This window comes from Aplysia californica, unplaced genomic scaffold (genome assembly GCF_000002075.1).
Source record: "Aplysia californica isolate F4 #8 unplaced genomic scaffold, AplCal3.0 scaffold00284, whole genome shotgun sequence".
In the NCBI taxonomy this organism is placed as follows: Eukaryota; Metazoa; Mollusca; class Gastropoda; order Aplysiida; family Aplysiidae; genus Aplysia; species Aplysia californica.
Window position 1 is genome coordinate 358,167 of NW_004797554.1, and position 22,174 is coordinate 380,340.

The 22,174-nt window shown below is 38.2% G+C and overlaps 1 protein-coding gene across 2 annotated transcripts in view; it reads right to left on the bottom strand.

Moving 5' to 3' along the window:
* LOC101849852 (kinesin-like protein KIF2A) overlaps positions 1–22,174 on the bottom strand; it is a 40,861-nt gene that overhangs the window by 10,202 nt on the left and 8,485 nt on the right. The window contains exons 4-20 of one of the 2 annotated variants that reach the window (XM_005101458.3): positions 21,037–21,213; positions 17,549–17,594; positions 15,889–16,026; positions 15,087–15,237; positions 14,154–14,257; positions 13,630–13,792; positions 13,094–13,184; positions 12,513–12,579; positions 12,089–12,177; positions 9,987–10,129; positions 8,423–8,497; positions 7,349–7,395; positions 6,059–6,147; positions 4,966–5,076; positions 4,165–4,232; positions 3,684–3,807; positions 119–220 (exon numbers count right to left, since the gene is read on the bottom strand). In XM_005101458.3, the coding sequence (XP_005101515.1) occupies positions 119–220; positions 3,684–3,807; positions 4,165–4,232; positions 4,966–5,076; positions 6,059–6,147; positions 7,349–7,395; positions 8,423–8,497; positions 9,987–10,129; positions 12,089–12,177; positions 12,513–12,579; positions 13,094–13,184; positions 13,630–13,792; positions 14,154–14,257; positions 15,087–15,237; positions 15,889–16,026; positions 17,549–17,594; positions 21,037–21,213 (1,785 nt within the window). The remainder of the gene's footprint in view (positions 1–118; positions 221–3,683; positions 3,808–4,164; positions 4,233–4,965; positions 5,077–6,058; positions 6,148–7,348; positions 7,396–8,422; positions 8,498–9,986; positions 10,130–12,088; positions 12,178–12,512; positions 12,580–13,093; positions 13,185–13,629; positions 13,793–14,153; positions 14,258–15,086; positions 15,238–15,888; positions 16,027–17,548; positions 17,595–21,036; positions 21,214–22,174) is intronic. The other variant, XM_005101459.3, reaches the window with a different exon arrangement.

Here is a 22,174-nt window from a genome sequence, read left to right on the forward strand (position 1 = left end):
AGAGAGAGAGAGAGAGAGAGAGAGAATTATACTTTACTTTTACCATAAGAAGACTGGCTTCATATACAGGAAAAATCAGACACACAAGCATCCTCCACCAAACGCCTCTCCCTCTCACCTCTATATAAGCTTTGTACTCGTCCACAAGAACCTCCTCCATCTCCTGCATCTTGTTCATGGCTTGATGGAATGTCAGAAGTTCCTCTGTCACCTCCTCAGCCTGAAGCAGACACACCAACGAGAAAACGTGTCAGGGAAATAGCACCTACAATTATAAACTCAGAGTTCAGCTGAAGTGAAACAAAAGCACATTCCAACATTCAAACGACAAGAATCACTTACGGTTGGGGAAAAGTGAGTGGTAGTAAAATGAGAAACAGTGCAGAAGTAAGACCTATTAGCTTACATAGCAACAAAACAAAAAACATAAATCTTAATGTCAGAAATTATCAGTAAGTCTCTCAAATTGACTTCGTTCTCATTATCATTTCCAAATTTTGTCTTTAAAGTTCATAATTTTTCTTCAGCACCATGAAGTCCATGAAGAGCTTTACTAGAAATCAGACAATGCATTTCTCGTTACAAAAACACACTTGCATACTCAGACCCTTGAAATAGCACTAAATACATTGCCTACAAATTGTAAGTATATGGATGGTTTTTAACAAAAAGGCCATCAAGCTGAGAAAAAGTCACTTAAAGCAGGGAAATAGCAAGACTTAACTCACTCAGCCCCGACCCCTAGATAGTCAATTTGAGCATTTCTGTGCTGGGCCCTGAACCCACAGTACTGGGAGGGAGATTCCCACAGCTTAATAATATAAACACACATTTAATGAGATAGACTTAACATTATATGTGACCCATGACTATTTCTTTAAAAGAAACAGACTATTAAAAGGGTAAAGGTTGCTTTCGTGACCTACAATTGAAAATAGCTTAGCACATGGTAACGAAGTGGGAAATCAGAATGAGTATTGGTCTTTCTTCCGAGCTACTTTTTAGTGCTTGTTGCTGACCTTTTCAAATGGCAATATCTCACCAACTATCATATATTTTTAGGAGTCTGTGAAGGTAACAGACCGTGTAATATACATAACTAAACAAATTATGAAATATTATTGCGATTGGAGTTGGTTTAGTATTTTTTTCATGATTTTAGAAAAAGGCCATAAACCTCTGGGCACAGTCAGTAAGTAGACCAGGTCCTAGGCCTGAGTGAGTTAAAGGACTGACATAAACAATAGAGAAGCTGAGAGATAGCAAAGAAGGAAAACCACCATGTGATGCCCTCTCTCCTATCTCCATGCCAAAGATAGCCTCCTCATAAAACTGCCATTTCTTCAACCAGAATGTAAAACTAAGACACAAATATAGTTGCCATGAACTGATACTCAACAACAACAAAAATTCTCTTTTCAAATATAATTAGACAATATATTTACATAACGAACCCAATTTCACACCGGTTTGCGATGAATCACAATCTTATCAAAATGCTCTGCCACGGTACAAGAAAAACAGGTTTCTTATGATCACACGTCAGCTTACAGTTTTTGTGAGCAGAATTGACTACAAAAAACTAGAAGATATGTCGAGGTATTATTTCTACAGTCGGAGAACACAATAAGGGTGCAAATATGAACTAATTCAGTGCTCTGATACATCATAAGTAAGAAAATAACCAGAAAATGATACAATCATTACAGAAACCCAGAAATAGCTAGATCTAAAATATACAGGCTGTTGTTTCATGTGCACATTAGACAAAAAAAACCCATCTTTATCAAAACAAGTCATAAACTGTATAGTATGTCACTATGAGATAAACTTAAAACCTTTCTGCCACTGCTAAATGCTTCAAAAAAGAAAAAGCATTATGTTTGTACTTGAATGAAGTAAAAGTTACTGTGTGCTATAAAAACACATTATAATTTTCCCAATAACAAATCATTTTGCTCTCTATATCATTACATCTTTTCTTTGTCTGTTCTTTGACTTTCAAACAAAATGAAAATATGTAAGTGGCTGCAAAAAAAGCCAAGAAAGCAAAGTAGCTTTATTTCATTGCACCAATGTAAAACTGGATAAGAAAAGATTGAAAAAAAAAAAAAGGAAATGAAGCTATAATAACCACAAGTATTATAAGAAGTTTGAAAGACAAAGCCACTCCAACTTTGTTGCATGCTTTCCTGCTTTATTTTGTACTATGAGAAAAAACTTCTGCTCATGATTATAGTTTCCTTCAGATGAAGGCGAGAATACAGTTCGTAAATTGAACCAGGGTTTTAGAAATGAAACATACAAAAAACCCATTTAAAAATACCCTTATGGATTTCAAGCTACCAAAACAAGTTCTTGAAACTATTTAGCACAGTTATAGGTCTTTGAAAATGCTGAGTCTTCTACTTAATTTACTCGGCGATACATTCCATATATTTGTATATATCTAAATTACAAAGCAAACAACATAAAGTTTTTAAAATATTGACAGACTTTCCTGTCTCTTAACTTTCTGTTGCACCCTTAACTGTGTTTCATACGTTCATGAATGACCGTATGCAGTTGTGAGCTTCTTAAAACTCTTACTAAACCAAATTAAACTATATGTAGAAGTGTTCTCAACTTCAAATGAGTATACATTCATAAGTAAGGTTCTCTGTGGTAAATATACAAGAAGGCAAGAACCATTGTGCTTTAAGAAGCCCCATGAAATTTAAATTTTTACGGAAAATTTTTAAAAGCAAAGAAGACTGCATGCTTTGCAAATCAAATATACTAAAGTGACCCAAAGGAAATGAAAAGAAAAGCCTATAAAAAATTGTTCCCTTCAGTTTGAAAATTTGGAGCAGACTACAAAAGAAAAAAGATATATGTTATAATGTAGGAATCAACTCAAAATCTATGAAAAAATGTACAACTTTGCTAAGAGCCTGAACTTGTTCAAGAAATTCTACAACTCTGCTTCAAAGAAAAGAAAACTGTTATATGTGTATGAGAAGTAAGCCTTTTCAGTGGTAGTGTGATAAGCCTAGAGCATTTATTTCATATCCAAAGTTTACCATAAACAAAGAGGTGGCCTGAAACAAAAATAAAACCTGTATTTTTTCCCTCAAATTGATACACAAAGTAATAATTACACAATAATTATTTCAGCAACAAGCAATTTACAAACTGCAGAATCAGGCAATTTATTTTAACCTTTCCACCTATTTGACCTTCACTCTAAATCCTATTCATTAGATAAAAACTGAGAAAAAAAATGCCAAAAAGAGTCGGGAATCCATTCCAAAATATAATTCACAATTCCTTTTTTGCTGTAAGTTATATCCCCCCCCCTCCACCCCCACTCTCCCCCTAGCAGAATATTTCTCTAATGTTTGTCAAGAGAGAGAATCCTGAACCCAACGACATTTCCCCTCGAGTCTTTTGCTCTCTCTTAACAAAACAAAAACATCACATCTGTTACGAATAAAAGGAAGTAAACAGCCATGCAAGAGGTAGAAAGTATCAAATATCCAAGAACTTAAAAAAGAGTTTTAGAAATGGCCCGCCCATGTAATCCGACCAACCCCCTCGACAATCAGGAGTATTCATTTATGTTAAGTTACAAAAAAACATTCAGCAAATCTCAGAGAACCAAAATCGAAATGAAAGACTGGACAACACAACACAAAACTCACATTTGAAGTCTTAAGTAGGGCAAGATCAGAGTTCTGCGGTGAAGTCCCATCCACTGGAAAGTTGTTCTGGGCTACATCGGAGGACTTGCCCTCCACTGGGCCCCCTGGCCCCAATTCTTTCACCCTGAAGCAAGAGCACAAAACAAAACCATGAACCAGTCATTGATTTCTTCACTGAAAATACTGCGACATCCTACTGACACAATTTAGAAAATGGAGGCAGGAGGGGGTGTGTGGTGGTGTAACTTTTAGTAAGAGGTTTACGGCACTGGCAACACAATAAGGTCATATAATTGCCAAAGATTTGAGGTGATACAAGACTGTAACAAACACAGAAAAAAAGTAGGAGAGACCAGGACAACAGATGTTTGATAGGAAAGAAGGAGCAAACCACACCAGAGCACCTGCCAACCACCCGTAGAGGGGGGGAAGGAGGTGAGTTTTAAACAAGAGAAGACACATAAACAGCTGGAACACTAACCTGTCAGCATAACGGAGTGTGTTCAAAGTGTGTTCGCAGCAGCTCATACCAGGAGATATCATAGAGATCTGAAGAGAATGGGAAAATGGCACATTTCAAACAAAGTATGGACCTCTCAAGTAAAAGCTATGACAGAGACAAAAGTTTTCAATACTATAACCTGACAAAAGATAACAATAATGATACAATACAAAGCTACTAACGACCAACTGACACAAACTACGAACCCCCCTCAACAAAACACAAAAGTAGCAGAACAAAAGGAACCTCCAATTTTCTCATGTCAGATAGACTAGAGAACAGTAGGATTAATATTCACATGTATTCGTAACATTGTGGAACTGGAGTTGAAAGAAAAAGTTCAGGAACTTCAGTTCAATAACCATTGATATTTAATGGTTAATTGAAAAAAACAACAAAACATACTGTTGTATTTGTTCCAATGGCCAGCAGTCTTCGAATAAGAAGAGTACACAGACACAACTATCACTCAATTGTAGTATCCAGAATAAGAAATATGTTAGTTTTAGTTAGTGTTTTACGGCACTAGCAACACAATTAGGTCATGTGAGTGCCAAAGATAAGAGGTGTTACAAGGGAGTAGTGAACACGCAAAAGGAAGAGGAGAGATAAAGACAATAGATATTTGATAGAACAGAAGGAGCAAACCACACCAGAGCACCCGCCAACCACCCAATAAAAAAGACGGATGAACAGAATAAACAGTAGCACAGTAGAGAAGCAGAACTTGCCACAGGCCCCTCTGACAACTCACCCGCTAGTTCACATTGTTACACTTACCATACACGTTCTCGACTTGTCACCGATGAACGAGTCTCGCAACACTTGGGTCAGCTTACTGGCCCTAAAAGGAAGGTGAGCCCCTTTCCTGCCCAAAGCCCTGATACACTCCTGAAAAACAGTAAGTTTAGATTAAGTAAGAATATAACGGCATTTTTTGCAACACAATAAGGTCAAATTAGAGACAAAGATTGGAGGTGTTGTGTTACAAGAGAGTGACACAAAAAGGGAGTGGTACGATCGAGTCACGAATGCTCAACTGTGGGAGAAAACAAGCCAAATGCCAGTAAAGGAAGATATTCAGGCGAAGAAATGGAAATGGATTGGACACACCCTGAGGAGACCCCCGACAAGCATCACCAGGCAGGCTTTAACGTGGAACCCACAAGGAAAGCGTAAGAAGGGAAGACCAAAGATGACATGGAGGCGAGCGGTACAAGCGGAAATTGAAAAAGCGGGGACATCATGGAAACAGATAGAAAAGGATGCTCAGGACAGGCTTCGCTGAAGTAATGTTGTTGATGGCCTGTGCTCCACTGGGAGTTAAAAAGGGCAAGGGAGAGAGAACACAAAAAGGGAGGAGAGACAACGATGACAGATTTTTCATACAAAAGTAGGAACAAACCACACCAGAGCACAGGCCAACCTCCTACCAAAAAGCAATAAGAAATCAGAGCAATTCTCTCATAACAGTAAAGACAGTGACATGCAATACCAAATAGCTTTTAAAAAAATCAACACTTCAGACAAATTTATTACTCAAAATTGGTATTGTCAAAAAAAGATGTTTTTTCTCTTACAATTTTTTTTCCCAGTCTTCAGCGTTAAACAAAATGAAAACTTCAAGGTACAAGATGGAAAGATTTTTGCTTTGTTTCAGTGAAGAGAAACACAATGATACAAAATTGGTCAAATTTGACAGATAGACAGGAACATTTGAAGAAAGAAAAAAAAGTAGAAGTAGGATCTATCAGGGACGAATGGGAAAAAGAACAAAGGTTGCAAAAAGACAAAAATGGAGACAAACACAACTCAATCAGCACCCAACTTAAGTCCCATTTCAGAAGAGTGACATCCTGACACACAAACAGACCTTGAGGGCCAAGAGGCTCTTGTTGATCTCTGCTCCTTCCATCCTGGTGTTTCTGTCAGAACTGGATGTGTCTGCACCTCTCTCGTTTCCTGGAGACAGAGTTGTTCATATTTATATGAGTAAACACCCAACTCAGAATTTGCAGGCAAACTGGGCTTATGAAAAAAAAAAAAAATAGAGTCGAGACAAAATGAAATCGAATGCTCGTTAATTTCTCGACACATGGAGTTGTAGTGCATGCATTAGTGCTTCCACCAGCCGAAGCTGAAAAGTAAGGAAAAGTCCCGGTAGGGGTTCAGGGCGCGAGTAAAAGATAGAAAGGAGGAAATTGGCAACAAAAAGTTCGCCAGAATTTGATCAATCTGCAGGTAAAAATTAAAATGTACTGCCGACCAATCCCCAATGAACGCATGGGGCACAGCGGAATAATGGCATATTGCAGGAAATGCGCAATCTGGCAGGTTTCTATAACATTAACTTATTGCCGAGAGAATTACCGTAAATATCAGTATCTTATACAAGACCATATGAAGGCGAGTATGGATCTTTTGCTACGGAATTTCGGTAGATATCTATCTAGTCCTACGCTGTCAGTTTTTTTACGGAGGGAGTTGATAATGATGGAGGAACAAGTACGGAACTGGCAGAAAGTACAGATTTCCATAAAGATACGGAAGAGTGGAAGCACTGATGAATCACATAAAAAGTTTGTTCACTTGTCTTTCTTTTGTTAAAAAAATACCCATCTACCTTGAATAGAAGTCAAAATACTTGGAATTGCACCTGGGGTCGCCTAGTGTCAGAGGTAAAATTAATGAGAAATAGCCGCTTCGAAAGTTTGGTGAATTTCATAGCTAGAAATCTCTTGGAAACTGTAAATTGAAATTCTTTGTGCTTTTGATCAACATTTTTCGAAGAGTTAATGCTCAGATGCTACTGGATCGCTAACAACATCATCAATGTTTTCCAGAAAAATCCACCTAGAAGTGTTTTTAATGGACTTTGAACATGAAAGTAAATACCAGACGTGTAGCAGCGTACAGATGTCGATATTTCCAAGGCTATCCAGGTTGCATTTCTTGCTGCTGTAGTGTCAATGGAAATATTTACTGCTTCCCTTCTCCCCTTTTTTTAGGAATGGCAAAGTTGTCTAAACAACAGAGACACGTTTAGTCCGCCATCTATGCTTCTCCTGTCTTGTAAACTCTCGTGAAGAGTGGAAATAAAAGGACCGACAACTTACATAAAGAAGCACAAATCAGAACTATTTTCTTATACAGTTCTACTCACCTGCCAGATCAATCAATGAAAACTTCCCATAAATTCTGTTCCGAACTCTGAAAAAAAATAAAAGGAAAAAAAAAAAGGTCACATATCTGAAAATGAACTCTTTCTTCAGACAGTGAAATGGAAGCCTTAAACCAGTCAGCCCTTTATGTTTCAATGACTCAACCTGACCACTCGTTAGTGCCTGAAACAGCAGCAGAGAAGCAAAGCTTTTATTTGGGAGAAAGGATAATAAAATCAAAGCTTGTAAATATCTGTAAGGACAAAGGAGCAAGTCAACAAGTAGACAAAGCATTTACCTAACTTGACTATTGGTCATGGGTACCATCAAATCAAATCATGTCAATACTTCCAAAACATTTTTCGCTTTGTACTTTTTAAAAATTATAGGACTATATACTAATCAACAGACCACCTGTCCATTGCAAATGCGTTTTTGCTGTTCCTTAATTCTTTCCCATCAAGGTAGAAGACACTGTCTACACTTTCAAATAAAAGAGCACTTCCGGTATGAGTTGGCTATTGTGGACTATTGGTAATAAAGGAAAATTTTTATTTCGCATTTTTGAAAATTATTTTTTAATTATTTTTTTTGGGCCCAAATTTTAACGGAAATTTTCTATTTACGGAAATCCGCAAAATTGCGGAAGACTGGAAGCCCTGATACCAGATATGAATTTGTCAGCAAAGAAAATTGAGGGCCAAAAAGTAAAGGCTTGTAAATAATGTGAGGTGCATAAAATAATTTTCTGAAATCCTGACATATCAATAATAAATGGATTCTGCACAACACCTCATTTAGCATTAAAAGAAACACACTATGGAAATCATACAGGGTGCAGAAAAAAAGAACTATAAAAGGAAAGGGATAATCAATGACTACCCATGAAATAATAAAGATAAATCAAAGACCTAAACTTTTGGGATGGGAAAAGGGGACCCCCAAATAAATTTAAATATTACAGCCTAAAAAACTGGAAACTGCCTCCATCCAAAAAGACCCCCCCCCATATTGACCATACTGGCATAGCAAACAATGAACCCCAGAGGAAAATGAAAAGAATGATGTTCACTAACCGTTGTCGTAGAATAATCTGAAAGACAGCATGTGAGCGTGATGAGTGCTGGTTAGCAGAAGTTTGTCCCGATGTCCTGAAAGATAAAAACAAGAATGATTTCAAAATGTTGGAAAAAAACAAGACAAACATTGTCAACTGTTATGTCTGTCTCTCACAGATCACTGGGAGTTATCATCACACTGAAAGAGATTATAATGTTTGGCACCCTATATGCGCAGCCCTAATTGAATGTTTATCTCGTAACGTAATAGTTTTAACACAAAAATTGCATAGCTCTAAGAGTACTGTTATTCCACATAAAAATTATAGTACAGGTTAAAGACCCACAGCACATTGAAAGACACATCCTGAACTCCTTACCATTTGATGTGAAAGCATGTTGTCTGCAATAGCATGGTCAGAAGAAAAAGGGGAGGCCAAAAAATAACTTACTTAGCCTAGAGTTGGGGCGAGCGGAGAGACGGGTTCGTTACTCGCAGACTCAGAGCGAACAGGTAACAGACGGCCATGAGAGCGAACTGTGAACCTCAAGACAGTTAGTTTTTTGGGTCCGCTCCACAATTTGAATCTCTCAGCGAGCGGACTGAGGACCTCAAGCCCAAAGTCAGTTCGTTTTTTGGGTCCGCTCCACAATTTTATTTACTGGGCGGGCGGGCAAACGGATGAACTCTAGCAGACCAAATACTCGACGCGAGATTAGACCCGTCGTCTATTGTTTGTTAATTAGTTCTGATGTTTCAAACCACTAGCGGTGCCACAGGGAGTGAGAGAGGCTGGTGACGTAGTACATTGTGTGTAACCTTTCACCTCGTGCGTGGGGCACACTGTGTACGTTCCAATTATCACAAAGGCCGGGGGCACAAAAATTTCCGCCATGAACGCCTAGCTACGTGAGGCAGGAGGGTGATTTTTTAATTTAATTTGGGGGGGGGGGGGGGGGGCACGGAGGGTTGTGAGTTGTAGGCAATGAAAGGAGTCGTTCCCGTCCGTCTGTCCGCCCGCCCGCTCGAATGCACGGAGTCTCTCGGTCTGCCCGTCCGCTCACTCGCTAAACGAACTGTTGTCTCTGCCCGATGTGTAGCGAGCAGGGAACTACTCTTCACAAACGGACGGTTCGTTACCCGTCCGCTCATTTGCGGGTAGTGCCAACGAGTACTTCGTTACTCGCGGACGCTAATTTTGCGAGCCCGACCCAACCCTAACTTAGCCCAATCTTTGCAACATGTACCATTCAGCATCTGTTCGGCCTGATGCAACATCGTCAATTCCCTACTTATGTGGCACATGTAAGCTCTAGTGTGGCAATCCTTAGCTTCTTGTGGTGAACTGTTGAGCTACAGTAGGTAAGGATAAGGTTAAAAAACTTGAAAAGATGAGCAAAGGGAGAAAACTAGGACAATAAACATTTTTTTAAAAGCATCTGTTCAGAGAAATGAGAGGTGAATCAAAATTCCTCATGTCCGTTTCAGATCTGGCACTTGAAGAAGAGGAAGCAAAGAGCATTGTGAGCGGACTACTTGAACATTAGAATCCACATACGAATGGTGTCAGAGGAATCTCACCTGACGTTGTTGCCGTGCTGGATCAGCTCCAGCACCTGGTCAGCGTTGGTAACCACCTGCTCCCTCAGGCCCACCACCTGGACCTGGTTCTTGTGGTCCTCCAGCACACGCAGCTTGGCCTTGTCATTCAGGAGGTCAAACACCTGCAGAGACGAGCACATTCACATAACATAAAGGTCAATTAGTGTTGGGGAAAGAGCAAGATATTCCATTTCTCTGAATAAAGAGAAGCACATTGGCACAGCAGTAGCCATTTGGAGCAGGGAAAAAGCAAGATGTGGTCAAACATGCACGAACAACCACCTGTCCAAGCATCCACTTCCCACTTCCTCCCTTGGGGTTTTTTCTATATTATAACGACACTGTCCAAGACATCCAGTTATTGAAGACAGCCACTTGTGTCTCCTTGACAATTGGTGGCCATCTTCTACAAATTCCACAGCACTTTATTTGAATTCAGAAAAGCACAATGATACACAGCAGTAGTCATTTCATTTAGTACAAGGAAGAAGGAAAACAAACTGATAGAAAGAACATAGGGAAAGAAAAGACATGAATACTATCAATAGCACCCAACAACCATCCTTAAGCAAAAGGGTTATCAAGGGCAAACATCTACCGAAAAAAGCAAAACTACTCACAACATAGCTTGCAACAGATTTTCCTATATGCAAAAAAACCAAAAACAACCCCCCCCCCAACCAAAACCTTGCCTTCCAATACCTGTTTCAACAAGTCTGGCAACACAGAGTTATATAAATTAACAACTCAGGTTCTCGCTGACCATGATCATGTTAAGTCCACACACTCAAATAAAAGACCAAATAAGGTCAACTAATTTTTTTTTTTCAATGTGGCAAGTACTGACTGTCATCTTGGTGCTGAGCTCACATTCACCTTGCGAGGAAAGGACTGCACTGGGTAAGTCTTTACACAGCTGGCAACAGTTATAATGCTACGTGTAAAAATGAAAGTCTACAGCAAAAATAAATCAGGTCGTCTGGACCAAGGAAGAAGGTATACACATTTAATTTGGCACCAGTTGAGAGGGATGGCAACACATTCTGATCCCCAACCCCAAAATCTGCTCACACACAATCTCCCTGTACATCAAAGCCTCCCATTCACTATCATCACCATCAAACACCAGATTTATGACATACATCAGCGATCCTGATTCGCCATTCATTCCTTTGCCTGAATGCTCTCAGAATAGCTATATTATCCTGATCTTTCCCTGTCACCCACATGGTGTTTTTTTTAGTAGAGGTTTTACGGCGCTCGAAACTGCATATGGTCATATGAGCGCCAAGGGGTGGAAGTCAACAGAGAAGTTGTTACAGGGAATCAGTCTTACTCTGCTCATCTCTCTACCTTCAGAAGTACAAAGTCTGCTTCGACTTCCGAGGCACCCCGCAAATAGCAGGTCACAAAAGTGTGACAAACATACAAAAGAAGTAGAGGAAAAAATGATGATAGTAAGAATTAGGAAAGAAAAAGCAGCAGTTCCCTGTTGCAGTTCAGGCACAGTTATGAGCATGACATTGATGAATCAGCCCATTTACAATTCTACAGTGCATAAGAACATGTTAATGTCCCCCCTTTGGGAATGGCCTAAAGACACTTCAGGCAGTAGCACCCATCTGCTTAGGCTCTCCAACAAAGTAGCTCTGGGTCTACCCCTTCCCTATTTGCCTTCAAATTTGCCAGTGAAAGCAGATAATCCAGGCTCTTATGGCTATTCAAATGAAACTGCATTTGTCTCTCCCTAATTTGTTTTAACAGCCAGCCGCTCACGTGGGCTTCTTTAAGTAATACTTCATTTGATTTCTTTTCCTTCCCAGAAATTCTCAAGTCTCTAAAAAAAACAACCTCAAAACATTTCCGTTGCTTCTACTTTATTTTCATGGTCTTGAGTGATTGCCCAGCATTCACAACCTTAAGAAGGGTTGACCACACACAACCTTTTAGGATTTTTATTTTGGTAGTCATTGAGATGTTTATATTTTTCAGGTTTAGGCTCACTTTATTAGAATGTTGTTTCCCGCCAATGCAATTCTTCCCATTCACTATAACATGAAAAAAATAAAAAATGGTATTACCTTCCCACTGTAAATCTCAAAGAAGCTCGCTCCAACGCTGAGATCCAACTTCTTGTATCTTGAATTCAATAGTTTGAAGACATCTTTTGCTGTAACAAAGAAAGAATTTCCAGATATCACTTAAAAAGTGCTATGTGACCTAAAACTACAAGCTACAACATCTGACACTAAAATCCTTCTTGGAACTACTTGTTCAGAAAGTGTGTGTAAAACCCCCATCCCCAAATGAGTATGGGAAAGACAAGATGGAAAGCGAAGAAAAAATTCCGCACACTTTGCAAATTGAAACAAAAAAGACTCTTCTTATGTTGACAAACAGCTGACCAAAGAGGGAAAAAAACAAGTTGTCCTTAACCCTGGAACATTCACATGTATATATATATATATAAAACATGTAAAAATTCTACAGACATGCTGTACCAACCTGCTAAGAGATATATTCCTTTGCTACAGTCCTGTTGTCCTTTACTTGAGAAATCTCCCCCCATTGTCTGAAAAACAAAGACAATGCTCATGTACATCTGCAGTATAACACACACAATTTTATTATATTTTTTAAAGGAGAGATTAGATTGTCTAGCATTCACAACCGTATAATGGGGTTGATCACACATAGTCTTTTCGAATTTTTCCTTTGGTAGTCATTGACATGTTTCTTTTACTCAAGAATATGCTCATTTTATTGAAAATATCTTAAGCCATTGCAGTTCTTTTCATTTCTGTAGAACATTGGACACTGGATGTAATTACACATTCTAGATATTCAAACCATCAAACTTGTTCAACATTGTGGAACTGCATACCTACCCACAGATAAAATAAAAACAAGTAGTATGAACCACCAAGTGGAACAGGTTCAAATGTGAAGGATTCACTTGTGAAAAATGTACTATTTTGCAAAACACAAAACTATGACAGCCGCTCACACATTTAGTGCCCATTTTAGGGATCAGAATCATTTAGATATTGCATATTAACACAATCAACTGACAATACATTACTTACATGAGTTTTTCCACTCCCTGTCTGTCCGTAAGCAAAACAAGTAGCCATTCCACCTTCAAAAATACACTCCACTAGGGGCTGTGCAGTGTACCTAGAAAAAAAAACAACAGCACACTGAAATGTCTTACTACAAACAGACTTACTGTTTTAGTTTGAGTCACAAGTGTACAAACTACATAATTCCAAATAACTTTTTTTCTAAAGGAAAAAAAAACAAAAAACAAAAATCTAGGAAGGATAGAGTGACAGTAAGCATTGTCTCCGTTTTTTGTAACAGCTACCCTTGAATAATCAAATTTCCTACTGCATCACGCTTAACACGCCAAATTGTTAACATTAACTGCTGAAATAAAGCTCCAAACCTCCTTGTCATTCATTTCGCAAAATATTAGGCCAGGAACTGAAAACTGTTTAACAGCTCCTGGTGCTAAGCACTGAGATGAGAACAATGATCACTTTAGAAAAGTCCACACAACTTCAAAGACATCACCCACACCAAGATGCTTTCTGCACTATTAAAATCAAACAATACATACCGGTATACAACATTATTGGTGGCATTTTCGTCAAAGGCATAGTCAAATCTAAACTGTTGGTTTTCCAAGTACTTGGTGAGATCCACTTTAAGCTTTGGCTCATGAACTATCACGTTCTCCTTGTTGGGAACAGTTATCACATCAGCTTCTTTCTTGCCGACCTCTGTAGGAAAAAAGGAAGAAACAAATATAACGAGAACACACAATAAGACGGCTTCTTCACCTGCATCCATCTCCTGCTGCTTTTAGTACATCATAGGTCTTGCTTGACAAAAATAGAATTGTATGAATTTCATTGTTTTGTTACTTCATTTATGAACTAGTCACATATTTCAACAGAACACCACTATGCGAGCCGCCATAGAGAAAGAGCAGACCAACAAATATTTTATGGAAACGAATTTCTCTGACACAAAATAGACAATCACAACTGATTTGATCTACACTGCAACTGCTTTTAGCATACACTTCTCTCAAAGTTCTTACAAGTGAAATGTATACTCATGTGGCATACACCCCCTTACCTTTCTTACTGAGGGGTCTCTTACGCACACATACACATATCCTGTGGTTTTCTATAGGGTCAGATGAAGTGATAGGACGGTAGTCCAGATTACTCCGGAAGTCCCTGAAATTTTAAAGGACAAACTGCAAAATCACAAAAAATAAAACTCATGTCTCTTTTGCTAATTGTCCTACTTATGACTTTCAAAATAAAATGCCTTAAAAATCTAAACACTTGCACAGCACACTCAACACACACTCAATGTGGGATTCAAAAGCCAATGTTTATCGAATTCCCCATTTCCCACACAATCATCTCAAGTGTATACCCCCTTCAGTCTCTCAATACAAAATTATAAAACAATTCAGCAAAAGCATATATATGAGTGTCGATTAAAAAACCCCAGAAGTCTTGCATGACATGATCTTCCACTAAGAACACAGCTTGAAAATAAGAAGAAGAAAAAATGACATTGCATACATAAAAATTACATTGCACATTTTAAAAAAAATCACACAGAAGACAAAACTATGACAAACATAATTATGTAACATAAGAGAAAAACATAAATTTTATATTAGTATTAGAGAGTACAGAGGTAAAATGACAGCAGGCACAATTTCCATTGTTGCCCGTTTCTGTTTTGACCTTTAGTTTGGCTCGAGCTATTTTGTCCATAAATACATTCATCAGAAATGGCTGTCGTCTCTAATTAAAGTGTGGGTAAGTCTCTTGATGGCATTATGGCCCTACCACCGCCAAACCCAAACCCTCCCCCTTTTCCTCATTGTTTAAGAGTGTGATCGAGAAAACATCAGCTGTCCATACAAACACATAAAAGAAAAGCAGTAGTCCTCGATATTCTCCCTCTGACCAAGTCTATTTTTCCCTTGTAGTCTTCAACAGGGTATGACAAAAATATATAAAGGGACATTTTAAAAAAGGAGCTGACCCGATCATAGCCAGAAACTCCCAGTTGGGGTCGCTGGTGTCGTATGAAGACTCATAATCTTGTTTAATGGCTTGGTGAGCTGCCCGTCTGTCTTCTCGTTTCTGTTTGATCTTTTCAACTTCTTTCACACAGTTCGACTTTCTCCTGGCAGCTGTGAACACGAAACCAGTAAATAAGACAAAATTCATTTAATTGATGTTTGACTTTGTTTTCGTTTCATAGAAGCACATCAACTTTGTAAAAATCATTTAGGTCAAAACATAGCACCAGATGATTTTTTGCGCCCCCCTACAGACTCGATTAATTTAGACAATGCGAAAACACATCCCAATGAAAAGTTGAAAGTACTCAACAACAAATCTTCCACACCTGGTGACAGAACTGTCAAGTGCAAGGTAAAGAGCCTCACCATTACACCGCAGTCAGTAAGTGTTGACCCACAGACCAGCTTCATGAAGAGGCAGGAGTATACTACAAAGACAGCTACTCATTTCAATCCACAAGAGAGTATGGATAAGCATGACGCTTAGAAGTTAGAGCAAGTCCTGAAAAATATGGAGTAGCCTCACTTTAAATAATATTTCTGGATATTATATCTTATTCATGGATTTAATTGTCTGGTGAAGACTTCCAGACCAAAGTTAAGACATTTTTGAAAGGAGACCCAGAGACTTCATATTTCCAAATTCTTCAAGTTAAGACACGAAGCTGTCCATAAAGTGGAAAAATGCAACCTCATGAAGTTGGAATCACATTATTTTAAACCTCAAGAAGAATACACAGTGAAATGTACAAGCTATACCTGCATTGTTAGCTGCTGGCGCAAGAGATTTTCTTGAGTCAGACTGTGCTGGGGCCGGTTCAGGCTGGCCGTTTTGCTGACTCGGGGTGTTGGACTTAGGAGCCACTGCATAACTGGGACGACTTCGAGCAGATGAAGCTGAAAGGTTGACAAAATAAGAATTAAAGTTATTGAACGCAATTTTTAAAAATATTCCTGCAGAAGCAAAATCTGGATTGGAAGGTGCTACCTCGGGCTCAGAGGCTGAAGTGCAATGTCCTGCCCTTGTTTATGGTCACTCGCTGCCGTCATATACTTTTGTCATGTTTAGCCCCGTCTGTACTTTGACGTCGTCTCACGGCGTTACTTTTCTGTTACTTTTAGGAAGCGAGACTCAGCAGCCTGCCGGACCTCCCCTGCTCAGGGTCACAGGGTTAATGAGCCCTGAAGCGACTTTTCCTGTGTCGGTTAAATAGTAAGCATTTTTGTCTATATTTGAAAGGTATTCTGCTTTTGTCCAAGAATTATGCTGTGTCTGGTAGCCTGCACACAACCATGAAAGATATGTGGGTTTTTTTCAACACAAAACTGTGTAAAAGGCTTCACATAAAAGGTTATTTAAAATTTTACAAGTTGCTTGGTTTAGAAAGGTTTTACGGCATTCGTAACAGCATTAGGTCATACGACCGCCAAGAGGTGGATGTCAACAGAGATGTCCAAATGGGGAATCAGGCTTACTCTGCTCACCTCTCTAGCCTCAACAGCACAAAGTCTGCTTCGCCTATCAAAGCACCCTAGAAATAGCAGTTCACAAGAGAGTGACAAACATACAAAAGAAGTAGAGGAAAAAAGACGATAGTAAGGATGAGGACAGAAAAAGCAGCAGTCCCCCCTATGTTGTTCCAGCACAGTATGAGCATGATGTTGATAAATCAGCCCATTTTCAATCAAAGTGTCTTTAAGCCATTCCCAAAGGGGAGAAATTAACATGCTCTTATGTACATTAGAATTGTAAATAGGCTGATTTTTCACAATGACAAATTCCAAGACACAAAGAGAACAACAAAGGCTTTCTGTCTATTACATGTATGTGTAAGCAGAAATAGACAAACCCAGGGATGGCTAAATAATGTCTTCAAATCTTTTCTTGACTATAAAGAACAAGTTATATTACAGGAGAATGTAACGGTACAGTTCAAGTTAACATGTTCAAATTTTGAATAAATATATTATAATGAAACTCCTTAAACTAATAAACAGTTCGATATCTAAAATTCTTAAGTCCTAACCAGTAAGACCTCTCACTGCAATGTCTTGTTCAAACTCTCCTGCAAAAATACAGTGTGTCCAGCTAATGTGTCGCCAACAAACGACCTATAGGACACAGCGTAAGCCATTTTAAAAGCACAGCATTTGGTCCCCTGTGAGAACTCTAGGCTGGGAAGAAACATTCCAGTAGGAATGAGAAAAAATTTGGGAAGAACTTTGACTAGAACATCCACCAGACAGGTCAAGTTTACAGCCCAAAGTCTCACAGAAGATGATCACTGTCTTCTACAATAACCAACAACAGGTAAATATCCCTTCTCTCTGCATCAACATCATAGTCAGATGAAAACAGTCCAAAAGTAACAGGACCAACCCTTATGAAAACTCTTTAGACGGCTAGTAACACACTCACCTTTCTGTGCAGCTCGAGGGGGGTCAGGGGGCGGTGCCATATTTCTCTGAAACAGATTCAAAGAAGAGTAAATTATCCAACCACAGAATAGTCCAAGAGGAGATAAAAGACAATTTTTAAAAACATATATACAAATCAGGTGTCTTAGACATTTTTGATAATAATAATTGCATTTACATAGGAAAGAAGAAGCAAACCACACCAGAGCACCCGCCAACCACCCACTCCATAAGAGATTAATGTTGTCTCACAAGCATAACAGTAGAAAAAGAACAACAACAAAAACCAAGACAAAATGTGAACTGCTCCAAGCTGCAAATAGAAAGTTAGTTTAGTTTAGTTTAAGAAAAGGTTCTACGGCGCTCGCAACTGCATAAGGTCATATGAGCGCCAAGGGGTGGATGTCAACAGAGAAGTCCTTACAGGGAATCAGACTTACTCTGCTCACCTCTCTAGCTTCAACAGCACAAAGTCTGCATCGACTATCAAGGCACCCCAAAAATAGCGGGTCACAATAGAGTGACAAACATACAAAAGAAGTAGAGGAAAAATGACAATAGAAAGGATTAGGAAAGAAAAAGCAGCAGTTCCCTGTTGTAGATCAGGCACAGTTATGAGCATGAAACTGTTGGGTCAGCCCATTTACAATTCTACTGTGCATGAACGAGAAATGTCCCCCCTTTGGGAATGGCCTAAAGACACTTCAGTCAGTGGCACTGCCCCGGGGGGTAAATTGAAAGTATTTGGTCCCCCAACATGACATTGGGCGGAGGGGATACATATTAAAGGAAAGACAAAAAAGTAAAGAAAACGTGAGAAAAGAAGGCAGAAGTCCAAAAATGGCCACACTAGTCGGCCTACATCCTAGTTGAGTTATTCATGGCGGTTATTTCATCATTAGACAGGGATGGAAACTGATCAGTCCAAAATTTGCAAAACTTTTGGCGGTCCTTACAGATTTGGAAACGTACACTTATTCAATTGTAGATTAGTACACTTAGTTGAACGACTCACCATTGAAAGGACACTTTCGGAAAATGACAGAACAAATCAAAATTACCGATTTCTGTAAGATTACGGAAAATTTCCATCCCTGATTAGACATTAAGTCACTTCTGTTCACACACAGATATTAGAGGACTGTATTGAATCTCTGTGCAGCACAAACACTAATGGGTCCGCTGCAGCCTAACATGAGAGCGACTGTTTATCGCTTCACAATCTATATTTGGAAAAACGACACAAATAAAAATGCAGGATACGAAACAAAAAAACTTTTTGAAGCATAAAAATCAGAATATCCAAACAATTCATCACAACTTTTTAAAAAACATACCATACACCCACAACAACAGAAATCAAACCTGCTTCTATTTAAAGCAAGATTTACACCCACCAACTGACTCCACGTAGAGAACCTACAAAAATACACATGGATGCTTATCCGCAGGGCTCATCCGGGCCAACCAGAGTGCAAAAAACAAAAAAGTAATAAGAGAAGAGACGGATGGGGTATGAAAATACAGTGGTACTCCAACAATCATAAATTGTTTCCAGTCAAGGATAAGGATCGTTATAGACCTTTTTTTTTATAATTTCTCGTTTTTAAGTTATGAAAATGTATATGCAATTTTAATTACAAACTACTAAAAGTTTTGACTTAAGAACTGCAAAATCTTGAAGTCACTTGTAAGTGCAACCACAGCAAATTGTGCTTAGTTTCAGGGCCAGAAGTCTTGTTTCAAAACATCAAACCTAAACAACTCTAAGCCTCACCAACAACCATATTTAGAAAAAAAATCAATCACAGCTGCCCAAAGGTAGTGTTTGACTTGGGCAAATACTAATATTTATAAATCATTTTAATCTGAAGAGGGCAGATTGATCTTCAAAATACAATCACTGTTCAGATCAGATATTACAGCGTAAATACAAACAGCTTCACTTATTTTCCCCAAATATAACATTAGATGTCTTGAAAGGAAGAAAACATGCTGAAGACTTTAAAATAAAATAAAAAACGAGTGGTTCTTGAATTCGAGATTTTTTAAAACATTCAAAGTGAACATATTTTTTTTCATTTCTTAAAAATACTACCTCCTCTAACAGTACAATAGTTCTAGTGTAAAACCATTAGTCAAGAAGAAAAATAATAATGCAAAGAATCCAGACTTTTTATTATACGTCACAGAAAGTCAGGTCCCATACAATTCAATATACAAAGTTTTGGGAGTCAGTTTGAAGACTATTTTACCTTTCAAACTTCTTCTTTACATGGGCAGACAAAGTTTGCTCAATGAACGTTGGAAAATGTGAAAAAATAAACACTGACCAGACCAAGGCACAAATGAACATTTATCAATTGCAGACGTATACAAATTTTCCCTCTAATTTCCAACCTTCAACACCGGTGGTACAAATGCCCAAAATACAGAAAAATATTGCAGAAACTGCTTCAGAACAAGTGTTGATGATGAGATGGTCGGGGAAACATGCTTATACTAGGTGTAGAAAAAGTGAAATAATTATGGAAACACAGTAAGATCAAAACATGTGTGAAATTGGCATGAGCAAGAGGAATTGTGAACATTTATAAAGTGTTAACCATTTTTATTCGGAGCATGCCACCTTGAACATTTTGTTGGTCCTTGGGCTACTAAACATTTTTTTTTTTTTAATTAGGAAGGGTCTTACTTCAAAGTTCTGCCATTCCTTTAACATTCATCGATTTTCAATTAGCATTTTGTAATCTGTGACATATATGAGCAGACCTTTTTGTATGATGTAAAAAGACACAATTCTTGAATTCCCTGGCAATAAACAAGCCTGAATGTCCAAATTTCAGCTGCCACTCAGCTACAACAATGAATGGTCACATTTCTGTATTTCAGTTCTTACAAGTAGCACTAGGCAATTTATATGAATGAATACCTCTTTTGATTTTTCTAAGAAGCAAGACCAGTAACCAGCTGGTTGAGATGCCAACAAATAAAATGTAAATCCTCAGGCTTTAACTCTAATTATCAATGAAGACAAATAGAACTTCAGTGAGACGAATGGAACTTCAGCGGTATAAAAAATCTCGGAACTGGACCAATATCATTCATGTCCACAAAAACATGCTTTAAACAGTAGAATTATCTTACAATTCAAGGTAGAAACTGCATTTCAAGTGAATGGCAGCTCATTTTTTAGTTTTGAAATGACTACTGTCTAAACTTTTCTTTCCCTTGGGGTGACTAGAAGCTCTTGGTAGTAAGGAATATTTGTCATAGAGTCAAAGAAACACATGGTTCCCTCATTTATAGAGCAGTGAAAGAAATCAAAAATAAAAGATGTTTTACATCATATTAACCTGCATGCACAAGTGGATAAAAGGGCAATGATCCAGGTTAGTAGAAAAAGTATACAATTTTAATGTACAGGCAAACCCATTCCATCCATGAACTGCTGCAAGTGTAATATCGAGGAAAAGTGAAGAGGAATACCTTCTCCCCTTGACGGCTGGGAATAGCTCTTCTGGCTGGTCTTTTAGCTTGGGGCTTACGCTCTGGGATGTTTTCTGAATTCCCATTTGCATATGAGTAAGAGCTTGCAGTGCTTGGGGGGTCATCGTCATCCTGCTCCATGGCTTCTTCTTCCCTAGCAGCAGCTTTTGTTGGAATCTGATGACGGGGGGGAGGGGAGGGCAATCCACAAGCCATTGACCAAAAGCTGATACCAACATGCACAGATCACTAAGAGACATTCCTCTAACTTGGATAGAAGACAAATTCCTCTATTTAAAAAAAAAATCATATACATTATTAATGAAAAGAAATAAAAAACTAGTGAAACAAAATGATAAAATTCACAAAAGAAGGTATAATGCTTTTAAATAACTGAAAGCAAACAAACAAGGTAAATGTCTCTGTACAGTACAGAATCTCTTGAAGAGAACAGGCACTTAAGTGGGAAAAAAATTATAAGAAACTAAAGGCAAACTAAATTTAAAAAAAAACAGGTTGGAGGGAGGGGGGTTGATGTTAATGGTAAGTCTACAAAATTTAACACATAAGTATACTTTAATATAAGGATCAAAAACTTAAGTCTGACAATACCGGAGCCAAACAAAAAGAAAATCTACTGCTACTGTTAAATTGTCTGCTGAATGTGTGCCAGAGTTAGTATCCAAACTCGTCTAAAAAAAGACAAATATACTACAGATTTGTGTTTGAGACTCACAGTACAATTACTCTTAAAAGATAAAAGAATCCTAAACAATAAGAGTAGAAAGCGGGTAAACAAAACTGCCCTAGATTAAACAAGTCACTGTTTCTAGTTCTTTTTCCCAAAAGACTTAAGATCTCCATTTTCTTTAAAGAATAAAACATGTTACAGAACATAGAACATTTTAGTGCCATTGTTCCACCATACCAAAGTATCACCCCAATTAATTCTTTAATTATATTTAATAAAAAGCAGTATTTTATAATTGAAAAAAAACCAGGGCTATACTCTATTGTGGTTACCTACTAACATAATAACCTTGCCACCTCTGGTCTGTAGCAGTTCCAAAACCGTATCAGAAGTGCAAATTCAAACACACCCAGTCAAAATAAAAAAAAAAGCCAAATTCAGAACGCC